Source organism: Oryctolagus cuniculus, chromosome 11, assembly GCF_964237555.1.
Source record: "Oryctolagus cuniculus chromosome 11, mOryCun1.1, whole genome shotgun sequence".
In the NCBI taxonomy this organism is placed as follows: Eukaryota; Metazoa; Chordata; class Mammalia; order Lagomorpha; family Leporidae; genus Oryctolagus; species Oryctolagus cuniculus.
The window spans coordinates 36885810-36901977 of NC_091442.1; the positions used below are offsets into that span (position 1 = coordinate 36885810).

General features: G+C 41.8%; 1 protein-coding gene across 5 annotated transcripts in view; it reads left to right on the top strand.

Annotated features, from left to right (window-relative positions):
- Window positions 1-16168, top strand: part of BTBD3 (BTB domain containing 3) — a 510994-nt gene that overhangs the window by 31602 nt on the left and 463224 nt on the right. For 4 of the 5 annotated variants that reach the window (XM_008256376.4, XM_008256375.3, XM_008256374.4 and 1 more), the window contains one exon: window positions 247-4260. The exons of the other annotated variant lie outside the window; for it this stretch is intronic. In XM_008256376.4, coding sequence (XP_008254598.1) covers window positions 247-1279 — 1033 coding nt within the window. In that variant the 3' untranslated portion in view covers window positions 1280-4260. Of the gene's footprint in view, window positions 1-246; window positions 4261-16168 lie in introns of those variants that run through there. 5 annotated transcript variants of the gene reach the window in all.

Consider the following 16168-nt stretch of genomic DNA (forward strand, 5'->3'; position numbering starts at 1 on the left):
TATAAAGCAGAAGCTGGAATGTAGCAGAAAGTTAATGTCTTTAATTATACAAGCTTACATTATACAAGTTGAAATATGAATAATTTATGACTATATTTCAGATGTTTCTTTAATCTCTAAACATGTTGTAATAACTGTCATATAAGTTGATATTCTTATAACAAACTTGAAACTAGTTACTTCGCTTCCTGTTAGGTATGCCTGTTTGGCAAAAATTGCATTTATGTGTTGCATGTTTTCTTTCAGATATATTTATTGTGATGAAATCGACTTGGCTGCTGATACAGTGCTGGCCACACTTTATGCTGCCAAAAAGTACATTGTCCCTCACCTTGCCAGAGCCTGTGTTAATTTCCTGGAGACCAGCCTGAGCGCCAAGAACGCCTGTGTGCTGCTGTCCCAGAGCTGCCTGTTTGAAGAGCCAGACCTGACCCAGCGTTGCTGGGAGGTGATTGACGCCCAGGCTGAGTTAGCCCTCAAGTCTGAGGGGTTTTGTGATATTGACTTCCAGACGTTAGAAAGTATCCTCCGCAGGGAAACCCTGAATGCCAAAGAAATTGTGGTTTTTGAGGCAGCTCTCAACTGGGCTGAAGTAGAATGCCAGCGACAAGATCTAGCCCTGAGCATTGAGAATAAACGCAAAGTCCTAGGAAAGGCACTTTACTTGATCCGCATACCCACAATGGCCCTTGATGACTTTGCCAATGGTGCTGCACAGTCTGGAGTATTAACTCTCAACGAGACCAATGACATCTTCCTCTGGTACACTGCAGCCAAAAAGCCCGAGTTGCAGTTTGTGAGTAAAGCCCGCAAGGGACTGGTTCCCCAGCGCTGTCACCGTTTCCAGTCGTGTGCCTATCGGAGCAATCAGTGGCGCTACCGGGGTCGCTGTGACAGCATCCAGTTTGCAGTTGATAAAAGAGTGTTCATCGCTGGCTTTGGGCTGTACGGCTCCAGCTGTGGCTCTGCAGAATACAGTGCCAAGATTGAACTCAAGCGGCAGGGGGTTGTCCTGGGGCAGAACTTGAGCAAGTACTTCTCCGATGGCTCCAGCAATACCTTCCCCGTGTGGTTTGAGTACCCAGTGCAGATAGAGCCAGACACCTTCTACACAGCCAGTGTGATCCTGGATGGCAACGAACTCAGCTACTTTGGACAGGAAGGCATGACGGAAGTTCAGTGCGGCAAAGTGACTGTCCAGTTTCAGTGCTCCTCGGATAGCACTAATGGCACTGGGGTACAGGGAGGGCAGATCCCCGAACTTATATTCTATGCTTGAAAACTCACTTCCTGAAGCGTGTGAGCTAGAGGTGCACATTTGGTCCCTACTTGCTTGAGGCTTATTAATTCATCTGCAGATATTTGATCAGTGCAGGTAATTTGCAGTGAATGAAGCAGTAGGCAGTTTTCTTTTTTAAAAATTTCTTCAACTTTTTAAATTATGTACGAGCAAAAATGCACCTGCATTCCGCTTTTACCTAGATGCTTAAAAGAGCCGAGTTACTTAGGCTATGTAGTTTTTAGAGTTGCTGTAAAACTTGGGAAAGAGGGGTTTCATGCTCTCTCAAGTGCCCCACTGACCTTCCAGATTTGTCCCTCTGAAGACAATTTTGGATCACCTAGGATTTTCTTTCATATTTTATTTAATGAATAGAGGTAAATAATCTAAAATAATGACATCTAGAGTTATTTTAAAGCAGAACCCTCCCCCTCCAGAAAAAAACAGATAAACCTCAGTGTACAGTTTTAAAAGATGTTTTCCTTTGTAAGAAGTTGTGATTTAGAATGTAGATGGTAGTCATGTTTGGCTCTTATTTTATTTCTTTTAAAGTTGATATTTCAGGATTTTGTTTTTTAAAAATTCCTAAATTCATAAAATTGTTTCATTTTAAACACTTCAAAGGAAAATAAAGAATTGGGCGCTATGACTTCTGCTACGAGCAGATTTAGTGTTTGTGTTTAAAAAACAAAATATTGCAATACACTTCCTTTAGAAGTAACTAAATTATAAAGCTTTATTAATAGAAAAAAGTTGTAGGCCTGCTAATTTAGACTAAAACTATTTAAAAAGGAAGCCTAAATATGTCTCATACTACAGGTAGTTTAATTAATGCCACATTAGCATACACAGTTGGAAAAGCCAAACTCTTCTCACCACTTAGCTTCTAATCCCCTCTGTCTGCTTGTTTTTTGTAAATTGCACTGTATAAAGTTCTTCTACCCTTTTTCCCATTAAAAAAGGACCAAACACTTCTTTACAGGGACGGAGTAACAGTTTTGTAGCACTATATGTAAATGTGATGATACTTTTACTCATTATTTTTTTTATCTGAAATACACTTCAGCTGATCTTCTTTGACCATATACTATCTTCTTTAATCATTATAATTCTGTACTGTTCCTGGACTGCTAGATGGCCTCTGGCCATCTTAAAGTGCCAATATATGCCTGCAGGGTTTTGAAAAAATGATCTGGAGCGACACACTTGATTATAGCTAATATTCATTACATCAGCATCACATCCAGCTTCCTTATTTGCCCATATCAATGTAAACAAAGGAAGGAAAAGCTCATTAAAAAATTCTCCTTCAGAGATGGCTTGTGTTGGTTTAGTGCCTGTAACCCTGGAGTGCCCAGTGTGTTCATTTCCAGTTGAAGTATCCATGTGTTTCTGGGCAGATTTTCTGCTCAGTATCATCCTGAGATGGCTTCCCCCGCCACCCAGAGTGTGGTCCCTGGCCACCTCCTTCTCCTGCTCTGCAAGCCCTAACCTGGCTTGTCTGGAGCCAGGGGTTAGTCTAGGGGTGTGCGTGTGTGTGTGTGTGTGTGTGTGTGCATGCGCACCCATGTGCATGCAAGCATGGTCGCCGACTCAGGATCCTCCCTGCCTGGCTGCTGAGAGTGGGACAGGAATAGTCCCCCTGCTGGGCCCAGCAAGGCCCCGAGTGACTGCCCTTATTTACTGTGCTTCGGGGCTGCTTTTCCCCCACCCACAGATGTGGGCTTGTCGCCTTCGGCCGGCTTCCCTGATGGAGGAGAACACTGGATTAGGGGAAATGTTTTACTTTTGCCGTTACCTGTGTCTGTTAGCTTCTGTTAGCATAGATCAAAAGCTGTTACTGGTGATTATAGATGAGTACTCCCAGGACAACTTTCCAAAATTATCTAACAGTCATTTCTTATTAGGGAAATTACAGGTAGTAGTTTTGGCAAAGCATTGATGAAGAAAAGGGTACATTTTCAGTGGAAACAAAAAAAACACTTATACAAAGGATTTTGTTTTTAAATCATGGTTAAACATTTCAGTAACTTGTAGCTGCCGAGCAAATTGGTAGATCTGATTAGAAGGCACTCAGTCTTAAGCCAGAGGAGAAGGGAGTTAATTTACATTAATTTCATCCTATCAGGTTGTTGAGTTGGGTGTGATAGCTGGCCTTAGCGTGAACATCTTTCTTTCGTTGCCACTCACTGTCAGCGCTCCTGCTAGATGCCCTCCATGTGCCTAAGAAACTGCTGGGTGAAAGCCGCTTGAGATCTGTACACTGGGTATGGAAGAACCTAATTTGTTTTATATTACTGTTACTTAAAAAAAAAAAAAAAACAAAAAAACGACATACCCACCATGTGCATGGCTATGGCCAAGAGCTGTGGGTAAAATTGGGAAACTCTTTTTAGATTAAGAAAAATTATATTTTAAGCCCTATCCTTCTTTCTGCATTTTCAGCAAAATGGATTGAAGGCTAATGCCTTTGCTTTATTTTCTTGGATAATCTTGAATTTTGTAGCTTTTGCAGCTAGAAACCATTGTTCTTACAAGGCAGGCAACTCTAGCGTATAAACACAACTTTATTAAACAGAATATGCCGTAGATGCTTTTCCCAATTTATCTGGCAGTCTTTGTTGTTAATTCTGGGGATCAAGGGGAACTAGGCTAGCAGTTCTATTGTAACATTCTTTAAGCATATTTTAAAATAGTATTTAAATGGTCTAATTTCTACATAATTATTGCACTGAACTGTCTGTTGTTTTTTAAGGTGTTTAAGCTCAGCTAATTCAAGACACTGTAGCCACCTGTGCATCAGCGTGCTTGAATTTAGTAGCTTACAGCATTATTTATGAAGGAAAAATATATAAATATGAAGTACCTCATGTTGAATGTTATTGTACTGTATTTTTAATGTAACAGTGCAGATCTTGTTAGACACATGAATGTGTATAATCATGTTAAATGCAAATAATAAAATAAAACTGGTTCATAGACTTGTTTTCCTTAGCATTTTTTGTGGCTCTCTTGACATAGTAAAAAGTTAATTTTGCACATTTGGTGCCACTCCATTTTACAGAGATGGTTTTGCAGAAGCATTTGTTTGTTATGTATTCAGATATCTCTGATCTCTAAAGAAGTAAAAAATTTGAGGCCAAAACATAAGAGAACAATGACTGTGTTAATCAGTTGCATTGTTCAAAGCCTAACTGTTAAATTAATGAGAGGGAGTGAATGGATGCCTTTATATTCCTGTTACGGAATTTGTGGTTGACTGACATTCTGAAGCTATCCTTGCTCAAATGTCTGGATCTCCTTGTACTAAGGGAGCGTGGATACCGAATGACATCTGGCTTCTGATGTGACCAGTGCTGCTCCTGCTTGCTCTGTTACAGTAGCTTAAATTTGAGAATAAAATAATAAAAAATGTTGTATGCAAAAAATTTAAATACATTTTTTGTACTGAAGTAGTTTTTCATTATATTTCCCAATATCAAGTTCACATCCACTCAGGCACACACTCATATGTAATTATACACACTTGTACTTTGCAGCTTTCTGATGCTTTTCATACTATGATTCATTATGAAACCATGTATATTTACTTAACCACTTCATTTTCTAAGGGTTTGGTTTCTATAGTATACCTGCTCCAAAGGTATTTGGAGTTGTTCCAAGGAATAAAGGAACTGCAACTCCCCATTTTCATGAGCCTAGTCACAATTATAACCTGCATTGCAAAGATCTTTAATCCAGGAAACTCTTAGCCATTATCTCTTCTCTGTTGCTACTTAAGCTTAATCCACGGGTTTGTTTGCGTTATCCCAAGGCAATTGGGAAAGATCCTCCCCCATTGTTGAAACTCAGGACCAATATGTCATGGAAATCATGCTTTCCAGTTTACAGCTGGGAGAGCCATGGGCTTAATCCTGGGAGGAGAGCGTTCCTGACGAACTACATGATGTCAAACTTAAAGGCTAAAAGAAACAAACGTCCATGAAAACCTGTGGTTATCTTTAAGTGTTCGCTGGAGCAGTTTTGAGTGCCTTTGAGGTGCTTCAGCAGAAGATAGCCACGCTTTCTGGATTTCTGAATAGTGCATTTCAACATTGTTTTCAGAGCCATTTGCATTTATTGGACAACTACTCTCTCCATACTTCGTTTAGCCTCTCGTTTTCAGAGCAAAGTCTTCCATTGGTATCTTCTGTGGGTTGGCTCAGGGAATCCCCTATTACCCAAATCCGTAGGTGCTCGAGGCTGTTATATAAAATAGCCATAAAAAAGGATGAAGTCCTTTTTTGCAACAAAATGGATGCAACTGGAAACCATTATACTTAGTGAAATAAGCCAGTCCCAAAGACAACTACCATGTTTCCCCTGGTCTGTGGTAACTAATAGAGTACCAAAAAATATAATGTATTTGAATGAAGTTATTAGCATTTTGAGATTCAATCATTGTTTACAGCCCTTGTCTGTACTGTTGAGGAACAGTGTATTTTTCTTATTATTTGTTGAACTCTTTACTTAGTGTAGGATTAATCTCATGAGTTTAAAATAAACTGAGGGGCTGTCACGGTGGCATAGCGGGTAAAGCTGCTGCCTGCAGTGCCGGCATCCCATATGGGCACTGGTTCATGTCCCGGCTGCCCCACTTCCAATCCAGCTCTCTGCTATGGCCTAGGAAAGCAGTGGAAGATGGCCTAAGTCCTTTGGCCCTTGAACTCACATGGGAGACCCAGAAGAAACTCCTGGCTCCTGGCTTCGGATCTGTGCTACTCTGGTCGTTGCTGTCATCTGGGGAGTGAACCAACAGATGGAAGATTTTCTCTCACTGCCTCTCCTTCTCTCTATGTAACTGACTTTAAATCTTTTAAGAAAATAATAAATTACTAAGATCATATTTCTTTAAAAAATAAACCAAGTAGATCATTGTAAAAATTAAGAGAAAGACTAATAAGGAAGGAAATGGAAAGGTAAGGTGGGAAGTAAAATTATGCTCTTAAATCTTTGCATGTGAAGTACATGAAATTTGTTCATTTAAAAAAAACTTCAAAAATGACTTACAGTTTGCATGTTCTATGTACATACAAATCTTTGGATGATTTGTTAAATTTTTAAGTACCTAATACAATATAAATGCTTTGAAGATAGAGCTATACTGTGTTGGGAGAATAATGACAAGAAAAGTTGTATACGTTCAGTACAAATGCAATTTTTTCCCTCCATTTTCCACCTATGATTGATTGAATCCAGGGGTTTGCAACAGACAGATCCAAAGGACCAACCGTGTGTGTTCTAACAAAATGAATGGGGTGGAAAATTTTCAAAGGTAGAATTTTCTCACTTCCATAATCAATATAAGCTCCTGTGAAACATCAACCAAGAAATTACCATGTTGCTGAGAAGAAATATGAGGCATGTTCAAAAAGTTTATGGAAAATACATAGTATGAAAAATATGCATAGATTTCAAAACATTTTTATACCAACATATATCTTTTCATTCTGTTTGCCCATGACCTTTTGGAAATCCCCTTGCATTTGTGAAGAGATGAAAGCCATGATTGACTATGTCGTACACCAAGCAATGCAAAACACAAGCAATTATGAACTGGTCTCTGGAAAATGGGTACAGTTCCCCAACTTGAACATCTCTGTTCGTCTCTTATACACCTTTTTTGGAGGGATAGAAGGTGGTGAGGAGGGTGTAATTCCTTTTTATGTAATTTATATGTACTTACGTACTTGAAAGGCAGAGAAAGATATCTTTCATCTGCTGGTTCATGCCCCAAGTGCTCTTAACAACCAATGCAGGGCCAGATTGATGCTAGGAGCCCATAACTCCATCTGGATCTCCCACATGGGTTTTGGGCCCAAGCACTTGAGCCATCATCTTCTGCCTCGGGATACATTAGCTGGAAGCTGAATCAGAAGCAGAATAGTTGACTCAAACCAGCACTCCAATATGGGATGCACGCATCCTGAGTGGCAACTTAAGCCACTTTGTCAAAACGCCAGCCCCTATAACTATTCACATTTTGTTCTATTTGCCTATTTACATAAATGTTCACTGTGCAACTGTTTGCTAGCAGATACTGATACTTAGACCTCTACACAATTCCTAACCCCAGGCTTGATAGTAAAATCTAACAGCCCACTTTTTGCTCTTCCAGATCTGTACTTTAAATCTGTGTGTAGGACATGATTAGGTACCTATTAGGCTATGTGACTAATATGTTACTCTTTAATTATTGATTTCTCTTTAAGTTATTGTTGGTAGTGACTGGAGTAGGGGTGTGTTAAAAGTTACTGTAAAGACGATGTCCTTTCATTTCATGTGACCGTTGCACAGAAAATTACTTCGGAATGAAAGCATACTTTCTGTGACTTTGGGAGACAGTTCTTTTAAAACAAGATTTATTTGAAAGAGCATCAGAAAGGGATCTTCCATCTGCTGGTTCACTCTCCCTAATTTCTGCAACAGCCGGGGCTGGGTGAGGCTGAAGTCAGGAGCCAGAAACTCCATCTGAGTTTCTCATGTGTGTGGCAGGGGTCCAAGCATTGGGGTCATCATCTGGATCAGGAGTGGAGCAGCTGGGACTTGCACGGGCACTCACTCTGATACAGGACAGCTGTTTCGTAAGCAGCTGCTTTAACCTGCTTACCACAACACCGGCCCTGGCAGCCAGTTAAATATTGAATAGGCTTTCTCTTTTACATCAGGGGAATGAAATTAGGGCCGTATACCATTAAAATTGTTAATTTTAACATGAAATACTGCAATAAATCTATGAGTAGTATATAACAAGAAGACTGCTTTGCTAGACCTGAAAAGTCTGTGATAATATTTTGATGTGTAACAGTCTTTACTGTAGCCATACAGTTTGCATTTTTTTCTAAACTGTTCACTCATCAAAATGAAGGCAATGACTGTAAGTGAGCTCAAATCTTCCAGAGCTTGAAGTAAAGGGTACCAACTTGTGCTATGCTGTAGAATATGTAAAAATGTGCTTTTGAGAGCTATTCTATGCATCTTCGAGAATTTTCATTTTTGTGCTTGTCTTAACCACCTCTAAACTTTAAATTATTTTAGTAACCCTGATAATATTAAACCAGAACATTGAGCCTTAACCAATTCAAAACTAAAAGCTGGCATAGGTCTTCACTCTTAAAGGAGAATTCCAATTTCTAAGACAATGTGGAGGCATGAATGGCCTAAAGAATATTTTATAGAGCTTCCTGCATAATTTAGCTTCTCAAAAGAGACAGAAGGTTTAATGAATCATTCAAAAGATTAACCTAGTGTTGATTCACTGATTGATCTTTTATTGATCCTTGGTTCATCCCAGGCAGTAAGCGGTGTAGGGTGTCAGATCAGTAAGATGTGGTGTGGTGTGCATTGTCGGGGATGTGAGGTCCAGTGCAGTGCTGCTTCATGGTTAGCATGCAGAGGAATCATGTAGAGTCATGCTCCCAAATTCTGATTTGGGAGGCCTCAGATTAGACCTGAGAAGCTGCAGATCCAATGGGCTTTCATTGATGCTAATGCTGCCCTCTGCAGAACACAGTGGGTAGCTGTGATCTAAGTGGACAGTGTGTAGGGGAACACTTTTTTTTTTTAAATTTTAAGAGTTTAGGTATTTATTTGAGAGGTAGAGTTACAGAGAGAGGGAGAGACAGAGACAGAGACAAAGGTCTTCCATCCGCTGGCTCACTCCCAAAATGGCCACAGTGGCTGGAGATGAGCTGATCCAAAGCCAGAAGCCAGGAGCTTCTTCCATGTCTCCCACGTGGGTGCAGGGGCCCAAGCACTTGGGCCATCTTCTGCCTTCCCAGGCCATAGCAGAGAGCCCTATCAGAAGAGGAGCAGCTGGAACTAGAACTGACACATATGGGATGCTGGCAATGCAGAGGGAGGATTAATTTGCATCAAGCACCAGATTTAAGAGTTACACAGAGAGAAGGAGAGTCAGAGAAAGAGAGAGAGAGGTCCTCTATCCGCTGGTTCACTCCCCAATTGGCCAGATCTGTGCCGATCTGAAGCCAGGAGCCAGGAGCTTCTTCTGGGTCTCCCACGTGGGTGCAGGGGCCCAAGGACTTGGGCCATCTTCCACTGCTTTCCCAGAGCACATCTGAGAGCCAGATCGGAAGTGGAGCAGCTGGGTCTCGAACCGGTGCCCATGTGGGACGCCGGCACTGCAGGTGGCAGCCCAACCCACTACACCACAGCACCGGCCCCACTCTTAAATCAGAAGATGCTTGTGGCTGCTATAGGATTGTGGGAAAGAGCTATTCAGATCAGCCTCAAGGTGGAACTGGAGGTTTCCTGGAAGAAATGGTGCTTGCTAGAGCTGGGTTTGGTGTCTTAGAATCATCTAGGTGAAGATTGGTGCTGCAAATCATCCTTTCGGGATGGGGAAGGATTAGGAAAATTCTGGAGGAGAAGTAGCACAGGAGATAACAGTGGCAAACAGCCCAATACAACCAAAGTAGAGGGAACATGTAGAAGAATAAGGCCATCTACTGTGTGCCAGGTTTGGAGTAGGACAATGTAAGGGACAGGAGCGTGATACAGGTGCCTCAGGTATAAGGCTGAAGTTTACCGGGCTTTTGGCCACAAAGTACAACAGTGACACTGAAGATATTTGAGTACAGATGAGACAATAGTTTTGTGTTTTAGAAACTTCCTAAATTCTGAGTAGATACCGGGAATCAGATCAGAGGCAAGAGTAAGAGTTTGGGTGGTGAGCTGATGCAGATGAGGCCAGAAGTGGAGAGAAGGATGGAGACTCTACAAGTAGGGAGCAGGGCTTCTTTTTAAAAATTTTTATTTATTTATTTATTTTTATTTGAAAGGCAGGGAGACAGGGACACACATACATGCAGAGAGAAGTACTTCCATCCACTGACTACTCCCCAAATGCCTGCAGCAGCCAGGACTAGGGCAAGCTGAACTCACGCCAGACCAGACTCAGTCTGAGTCTCCCACGTGGGTGTCAGGGTGTCAAGTACTAGAGCTGTAATCTACTGCCTCCGGAAAGTAAATTAGCAGGAAGCTGTATCAGCAGTGGAGGAACTGTGACTGGAACCAGGCGCTCTGAAGTGGGATGCAAGCATCCCAAGTGGTGACTTAAGCACTGCACCAAATTCCCGCCCCTGCGGTTGGGTTGGGTTTGTTTTGTTTTCATTTACTTAGGACTATACACTTCTTATTACAATTTCATAATTTTATTTTTTTAGCATCACAATTGCCTATTTAATCATGCATATGATCAAAACCTTTATTATAGAAGAAAGAAGAAAGAAAATTCCATAATTCCATTTTTCTATATTACCTAAGCAAACATAAAAATGATAATCCTAAGAAGTGATTTTAAAAAGATTATATAACTCAAAGGTGGCTGGGTTTCAAAGAATAGTGAATTTAAATAGGAGAGAAGAAGGGAATGGAAACATCTGTGAAGATTGTTAAGAGACTCTACAGGTGGAATTCTGGTGAACTTCAAAAGTACCAGCTCCTTCGATCTTGGTTTAATTTCATTCTGAGCCCCTACATTGTTAACTTTCTAGAATTATTTGTAGGTTTATTAGATTTAATACAGCTTTCCTCTTGGCTCACAAAAGATACCAAGAAAGGGGAAGAAAGAACCCTTTTCTGATGAGGTAAATCGGCAAGAGTTCAAAGAAAGGAGGAGGAAGAGAAGAAGCGATGCCCCATCCTATGTGAGAACGAAATTAGCTATGGTGGAAATTAACAGAAGTAGAAGTAGAAGCGGTGAGTGTGTGTGCCCCTCAGGAAATGAGCAGGAGTGAGATCAGACGAGGCCTTGCAGAGCATACGTGTCACATGCTGTGACTCATGTTCTTGAAAGGACTGTCCTGGCTGCTGCGTTTGACAAGGATGGAAGGCAGAATGGGAGCAGGGAACAAGGGCAGTAGCAGAGGAGTGGTCACATGCAGGGTGTATTTTAAGGGCAGAATCATCCAAGTTAGCCAATAGTTAGTGGCCTCTCTAGCACAGCAGCCTGATTGGCTACAGAACAGTGGAAGGGGTAAAGCAGGGAGGAAGCCTGCTGCAATATGTGAAGATCAGAGTTGAGGTTCCTGTTTTTGGTGAATTATTCATAATTTCTTTCAAGGAAATAGAACCAAGGACGATGTAACATTGTATTGAATCTGTAAATTGCTTTTGGGAGTATGGACATTTTGATGATATTAATTCTTCAAATTCATGAACATTGAAGATTTTTCCATTTTTTGTGTCCTATTTCTTTCTTTAATGTACATTATTTCTATAATGTACATTGTAGAGATCTTTTACCTCTTTGATTAAATTTTTTCCAAAATATTTAAATTTTTTGTGGCTATTGTGAATGAGACTGATCTTACAAGACCAGCCTTGTCTGTGTATAGAGAGACTATTGATTTTTTGTATTTTAATTTATTACTTGCAACTTTACCAAACTGTCTTATGAGTTCCAATAGTCTCATAGTGGAGTCTTTTGGTTTCTCTATATCTCAAATCATGTTATCTGAAAACAGGGATAATTTGACTTCCTCCTTTCCAATTCGTGTCCCTATGATTTTTCTTGTCTAATTGCTCTGGCTAAAACTTTGAGGACTATTGATAAGCAATGGTGAAAGTGGACATCCTTGTTTGGATCTGGATCTTAATGGAAGTGCTTAGATCTGGATCTTAGTGGAAGTGCTTTCAGTTTTTCCCCATACAATAGGATACTGGCCATGTTTTTTTTTTTTTTTTTTTTCTTATACTTTGCTTTGATTGTGTTGAGGAATATTTCTTCAATACCCAATTTGCTTAAGGTTTTTTTTTTTTTTATCATGAAAGGATGTTGTATTTATGTAATGCTTCCTCTGCAACTGTTGAGATAATTATATAACTTTTATTCTTAAACTTTTTAATGTGATGTATCTCATTTATTGATTTCCATATGTTGAATCATCCCTGCATACCAAGGATAAATCCCACTTGGTCATGGTGAATGGGCTGTCTGATATGTTGTTGGATTCGATTAGCTAGTATTTTGGTGAAGATTTTTGCATCTATGTTTATCAGGTATGTAGGTCTGTAGTTCTCTTTCGTATCTTTTTCTGGTTTTGGAATTAAGGTGTTGCTGACCTTAGAGAAGGTGTTTGGGAGCATTCCCTCCCTATCAATTTTTTGAATAGCTTGAGAAGAATTGGAAGTAGTTCTTTTGGTTTTATCTTTGAACTATGCCTCTGTGGCTTAGTGGAGTGTGTGCTCCTTCAATGAATACCCAGCAGTGTGTTTTGGGTAGGGCCGGGGAGCTCTGGTCAGTGCTCAAGGGTTGGGTAAGAATCCAGGCTGACACCCAAGTTGGGCATGGTAGATCTCCTGTATTGACAGCAGCGGGGAGGATATGATCATGTGTGGGGAAATTAGGCACAGGAGGCAATTCAAAGATGGCGCCTGGGGGGAAATTAGACACAGGAGGCAATTCAAAGATGGCACCCAAAGGAAGTAAGGTGGGTGGTACCCAAAGTCGTTTACCACCAAAGCTGATTGGCTGCACAGCATCAGGGGAGGTGACGACAACTGATGATGAGTGTACAGACTGGGGCTGGTCCTGTAAAAAGTCGCCCCATAAAATGACCTTTCAAGTAATTGGTTGGTCCTTATGCTCTGCCCCAGTAATCCTGCGGTCTTGTGCTTTAAAAGGCCTTGCTACATGTGAAATAAACCAAGTTCTTGCTTGCTTGACTTGACTCCCTGCTGCATCTGACTCTCTCTGGGATTGGGAGGCTGGGGAACGGACGAGCAGCACACTTACCTTTTTTCGGACCCAGTCCATCCTTGTTCCTGCAATCATGCCTGTTGGTGTAATCACAACCTTGTCTCCTCTCTTCCAAGGTGATCAATGACCAGGGTTAGCACACAGTGCGTACAACCGTCATGCACACTGGCACATGAACAGCACAAAGGTCTGTGCGGTCCAGAGGAACCCTCTGCAGTGACCCACCCCAGGCCATCAGGGAGCTCTGAGCCTCTGATGCCAGATACAGTGATTGCCCAGAGAACCAGCTACACCCCACACCCTATCACACAGTCCCAGGATCCTCACGGTCATGGTACCCAAGGCTCTCACTGTCACAGAATGCAGAAGATCTCCTCTCTTCCCTGCAAGCTTACCCTGTCCAGGGAGAGAGCAGAGTCTTTTCCAGAGCCAGCTGCCTATGGGTACTCCACCTTGACAGTTTGAGCTCCAGAACCTGTGACAGGCTGAGAGGATGGGCACCTCACAGTCCTAACTTGGTGCCCAGCCCCCTGTCAACCCTCTCAGCAACTCATAATCAGATAGAAATGCAGATTTTCCCCTCTGGTAAAATCCTCTGGTTATGTGCCTGAGAGCTGCAGCAGCCTCTACTGGTGTCAAGATGGTACCTTTTCCCTGCTGGTTGCTGGGCACCCTTGTAGGTGGATGGGGGGGGGGGGGGGGAAGAAATGTGCTTTTCCTTTGCTGGATTAGCTGGGCACTCTGCCCCTGACTAGGGCTCCAGGGTGGACTCCAAGTTAATGTGGTCTGCAGGGTTCTCCCTCATGCAGTATCACCAGTGGCACGGGCTGCCTCAGGCTGCTCTCACCTTGCTCTCAGACCCTGGCGTCTCCTCCAGCCCCCAGCTACAGGATCTGTGTGTGGTGTGGCTGCTCGATGCTGTGCATCTGCCTTTCTGCGCTGCTCCATGGTGTTCCTCTTCTTTCTGTGGTGGGGCTTTTTAGCGTTCAGTTAAAAGGGAGCTTGCTGAAGTCAGAATGAAACCACTCGCCTTAAGTTAATCCTTATGGAGAAAAAAGGAAATCAGGTTTTCATTTGCCATCGCTCTAGATAGCTGGTTTTTAGCTCCTTACTCTTGATTGTAGCCTTACATTCTTTCTGGAATAAGGTAAAGCTGGACAGTGGGCACAGTATGGGTTAGTACCTCTGACCCTGGAGCAGGATTGCCACCTAGATTTGAACCTGGGCTGCAGTTGCAGGGGTCCTTTGGCAAGTTCCTTTACTTCTCTGATCATCAGTTCCCTCAAGAAAGGCAGAAGCAGTACTCATGCCTTCATTATAGGGTGACAGTGATGACTACATAAATTAGTATTTTTGTGTTTTAAAATCATTGATTTATTTGAAAGAGAATAAAACAGAGACAGAGACAGAGGTAAAGGTAGAGGTAGAGGTAGAGGTATCTATCTATCTATATAATACCTCTCTCTCTATATATATAGATCTATATATATATATATAGAGAGAGAGAGAGCAATCCCCTACCCACTGATTCACTGTCCAAATGCCTCAACAACTGGAGCTTGACCAGGGGGAAAGTTGGGAGCCAGGAACTCAGTCCCAGTTTCTCATGTGGGTGGCTGGGAACCCATTATTTGAGCCATTAACACTGCGTCCCAAGGTTGCATTAGCAGGAAGCTGGAGTCTGGAGCTAGAACTTTGTGTAGGACCCAGGCGCTGTGATGTGGGTTGTGGATATCTTAACTGTTAGGCCAAACACAAACTTCTAAATTAAATTTTCTAAAGCTCTTACAATGGTATCTGGCAAACAGAAAGTGTCATGTAAATGTCAAGTGAAATAGATTCCAAAAGGTCCCAAACCAATGTACTTTCCTCAGCTATGCATTTATATGAACCAATTTATTTTAGTTTACACATGCTTTTAACAAGTTGTCAATACAGACAATTAAAGAGTGATTTTATTAAAAAGTAATTCTGTTGGTGTTCTTTGAAATGGCCATGATCAGTAGCTAAGGAGTACATAAAACTACAAAGCATTCCATTGCTAGGGAATTTTCACATTTTAGAAAATCTCTAATAAATATTTCAATTGTATCATGTTGATGAGATTCAGAAATGATTTGCTCTGATGTAGAAGGATTCTAGCACATCAGACACCTCTCTGCTAGAGAATTGTCTAGGATTGCTCAGAAAATTATGCTATAAAACTGGATGCATGTGTGCATAACAAGTTTTGAGACATTTTCCAAGAGGACTCTGTTTTGCAGGTAAAAAATATGTGTTCAACTAGAGTCAAAATAAGCTCTGATTTTGCTGCCTTCAGTCTTATTCAATTCTGGATATCACCCCTTGTTCAAACATTTTGAGGTTAAAATCAGAATTCATATTTAAATTATTTGTTGTGTGTTCAAAGCAAGTTTGATTTTTATTTTAAATTATGTAAATATTCAGGAAATATTTGAATGACTAACTGGCTTTTAAAAATAATTGTTTATTTATCTTAAAGGCAGAGTTACAGAGAGAGAAGGAGAGACAGAAGAAAGAGAGATCTTCCATCCACTGCTTGGCTCCTCAAATGACCACAATAACCGGGTCTGTGCCAGGCCAAAGCCAAGAGCCTGGAACTCCATCTGGATCTCCCAAGTGGGTGCAGGTACCCAAGGACTTGGGACATCTGCTGCTGCTTTCCCAGGCACATTAAGTAGAGATGTGGATCAGAAGTGGAACAGTTGGCCGGTGCCGTGGCTCAGTAGGCTAATCCTCTGCCTTGCGGCGCTGGCACACCGGGTTCTAGTCCCGGTTGGGGCGCCGGATTCTGTCCCGGTTGCCCCTCTTCCAGGCCAGCTCTCTGCTGTGGCCAGGGAGTGCAGTGGAGGATGGCCCAAGTCCTTGGGGTCTGCACCCCATGGGAGACCAGGAGAAGCACCTGGCTCCTGCCTTTGGATCAGTGCGGTGCGCCGGCTGCAGCGCGCTGGCTGTGGCAGCCATTGGAGGGTGAACCAACAGCAAAGGAAGACCTTTCTGTCTCTCTCTCACTATCCACTCTGCCTATCAAAAAAAAAAAAAAAAAAAAAAAAAGAAGTGGAACACCTGGGACTTGAACTGACACCCATATGGGTTGCTGGAATAAC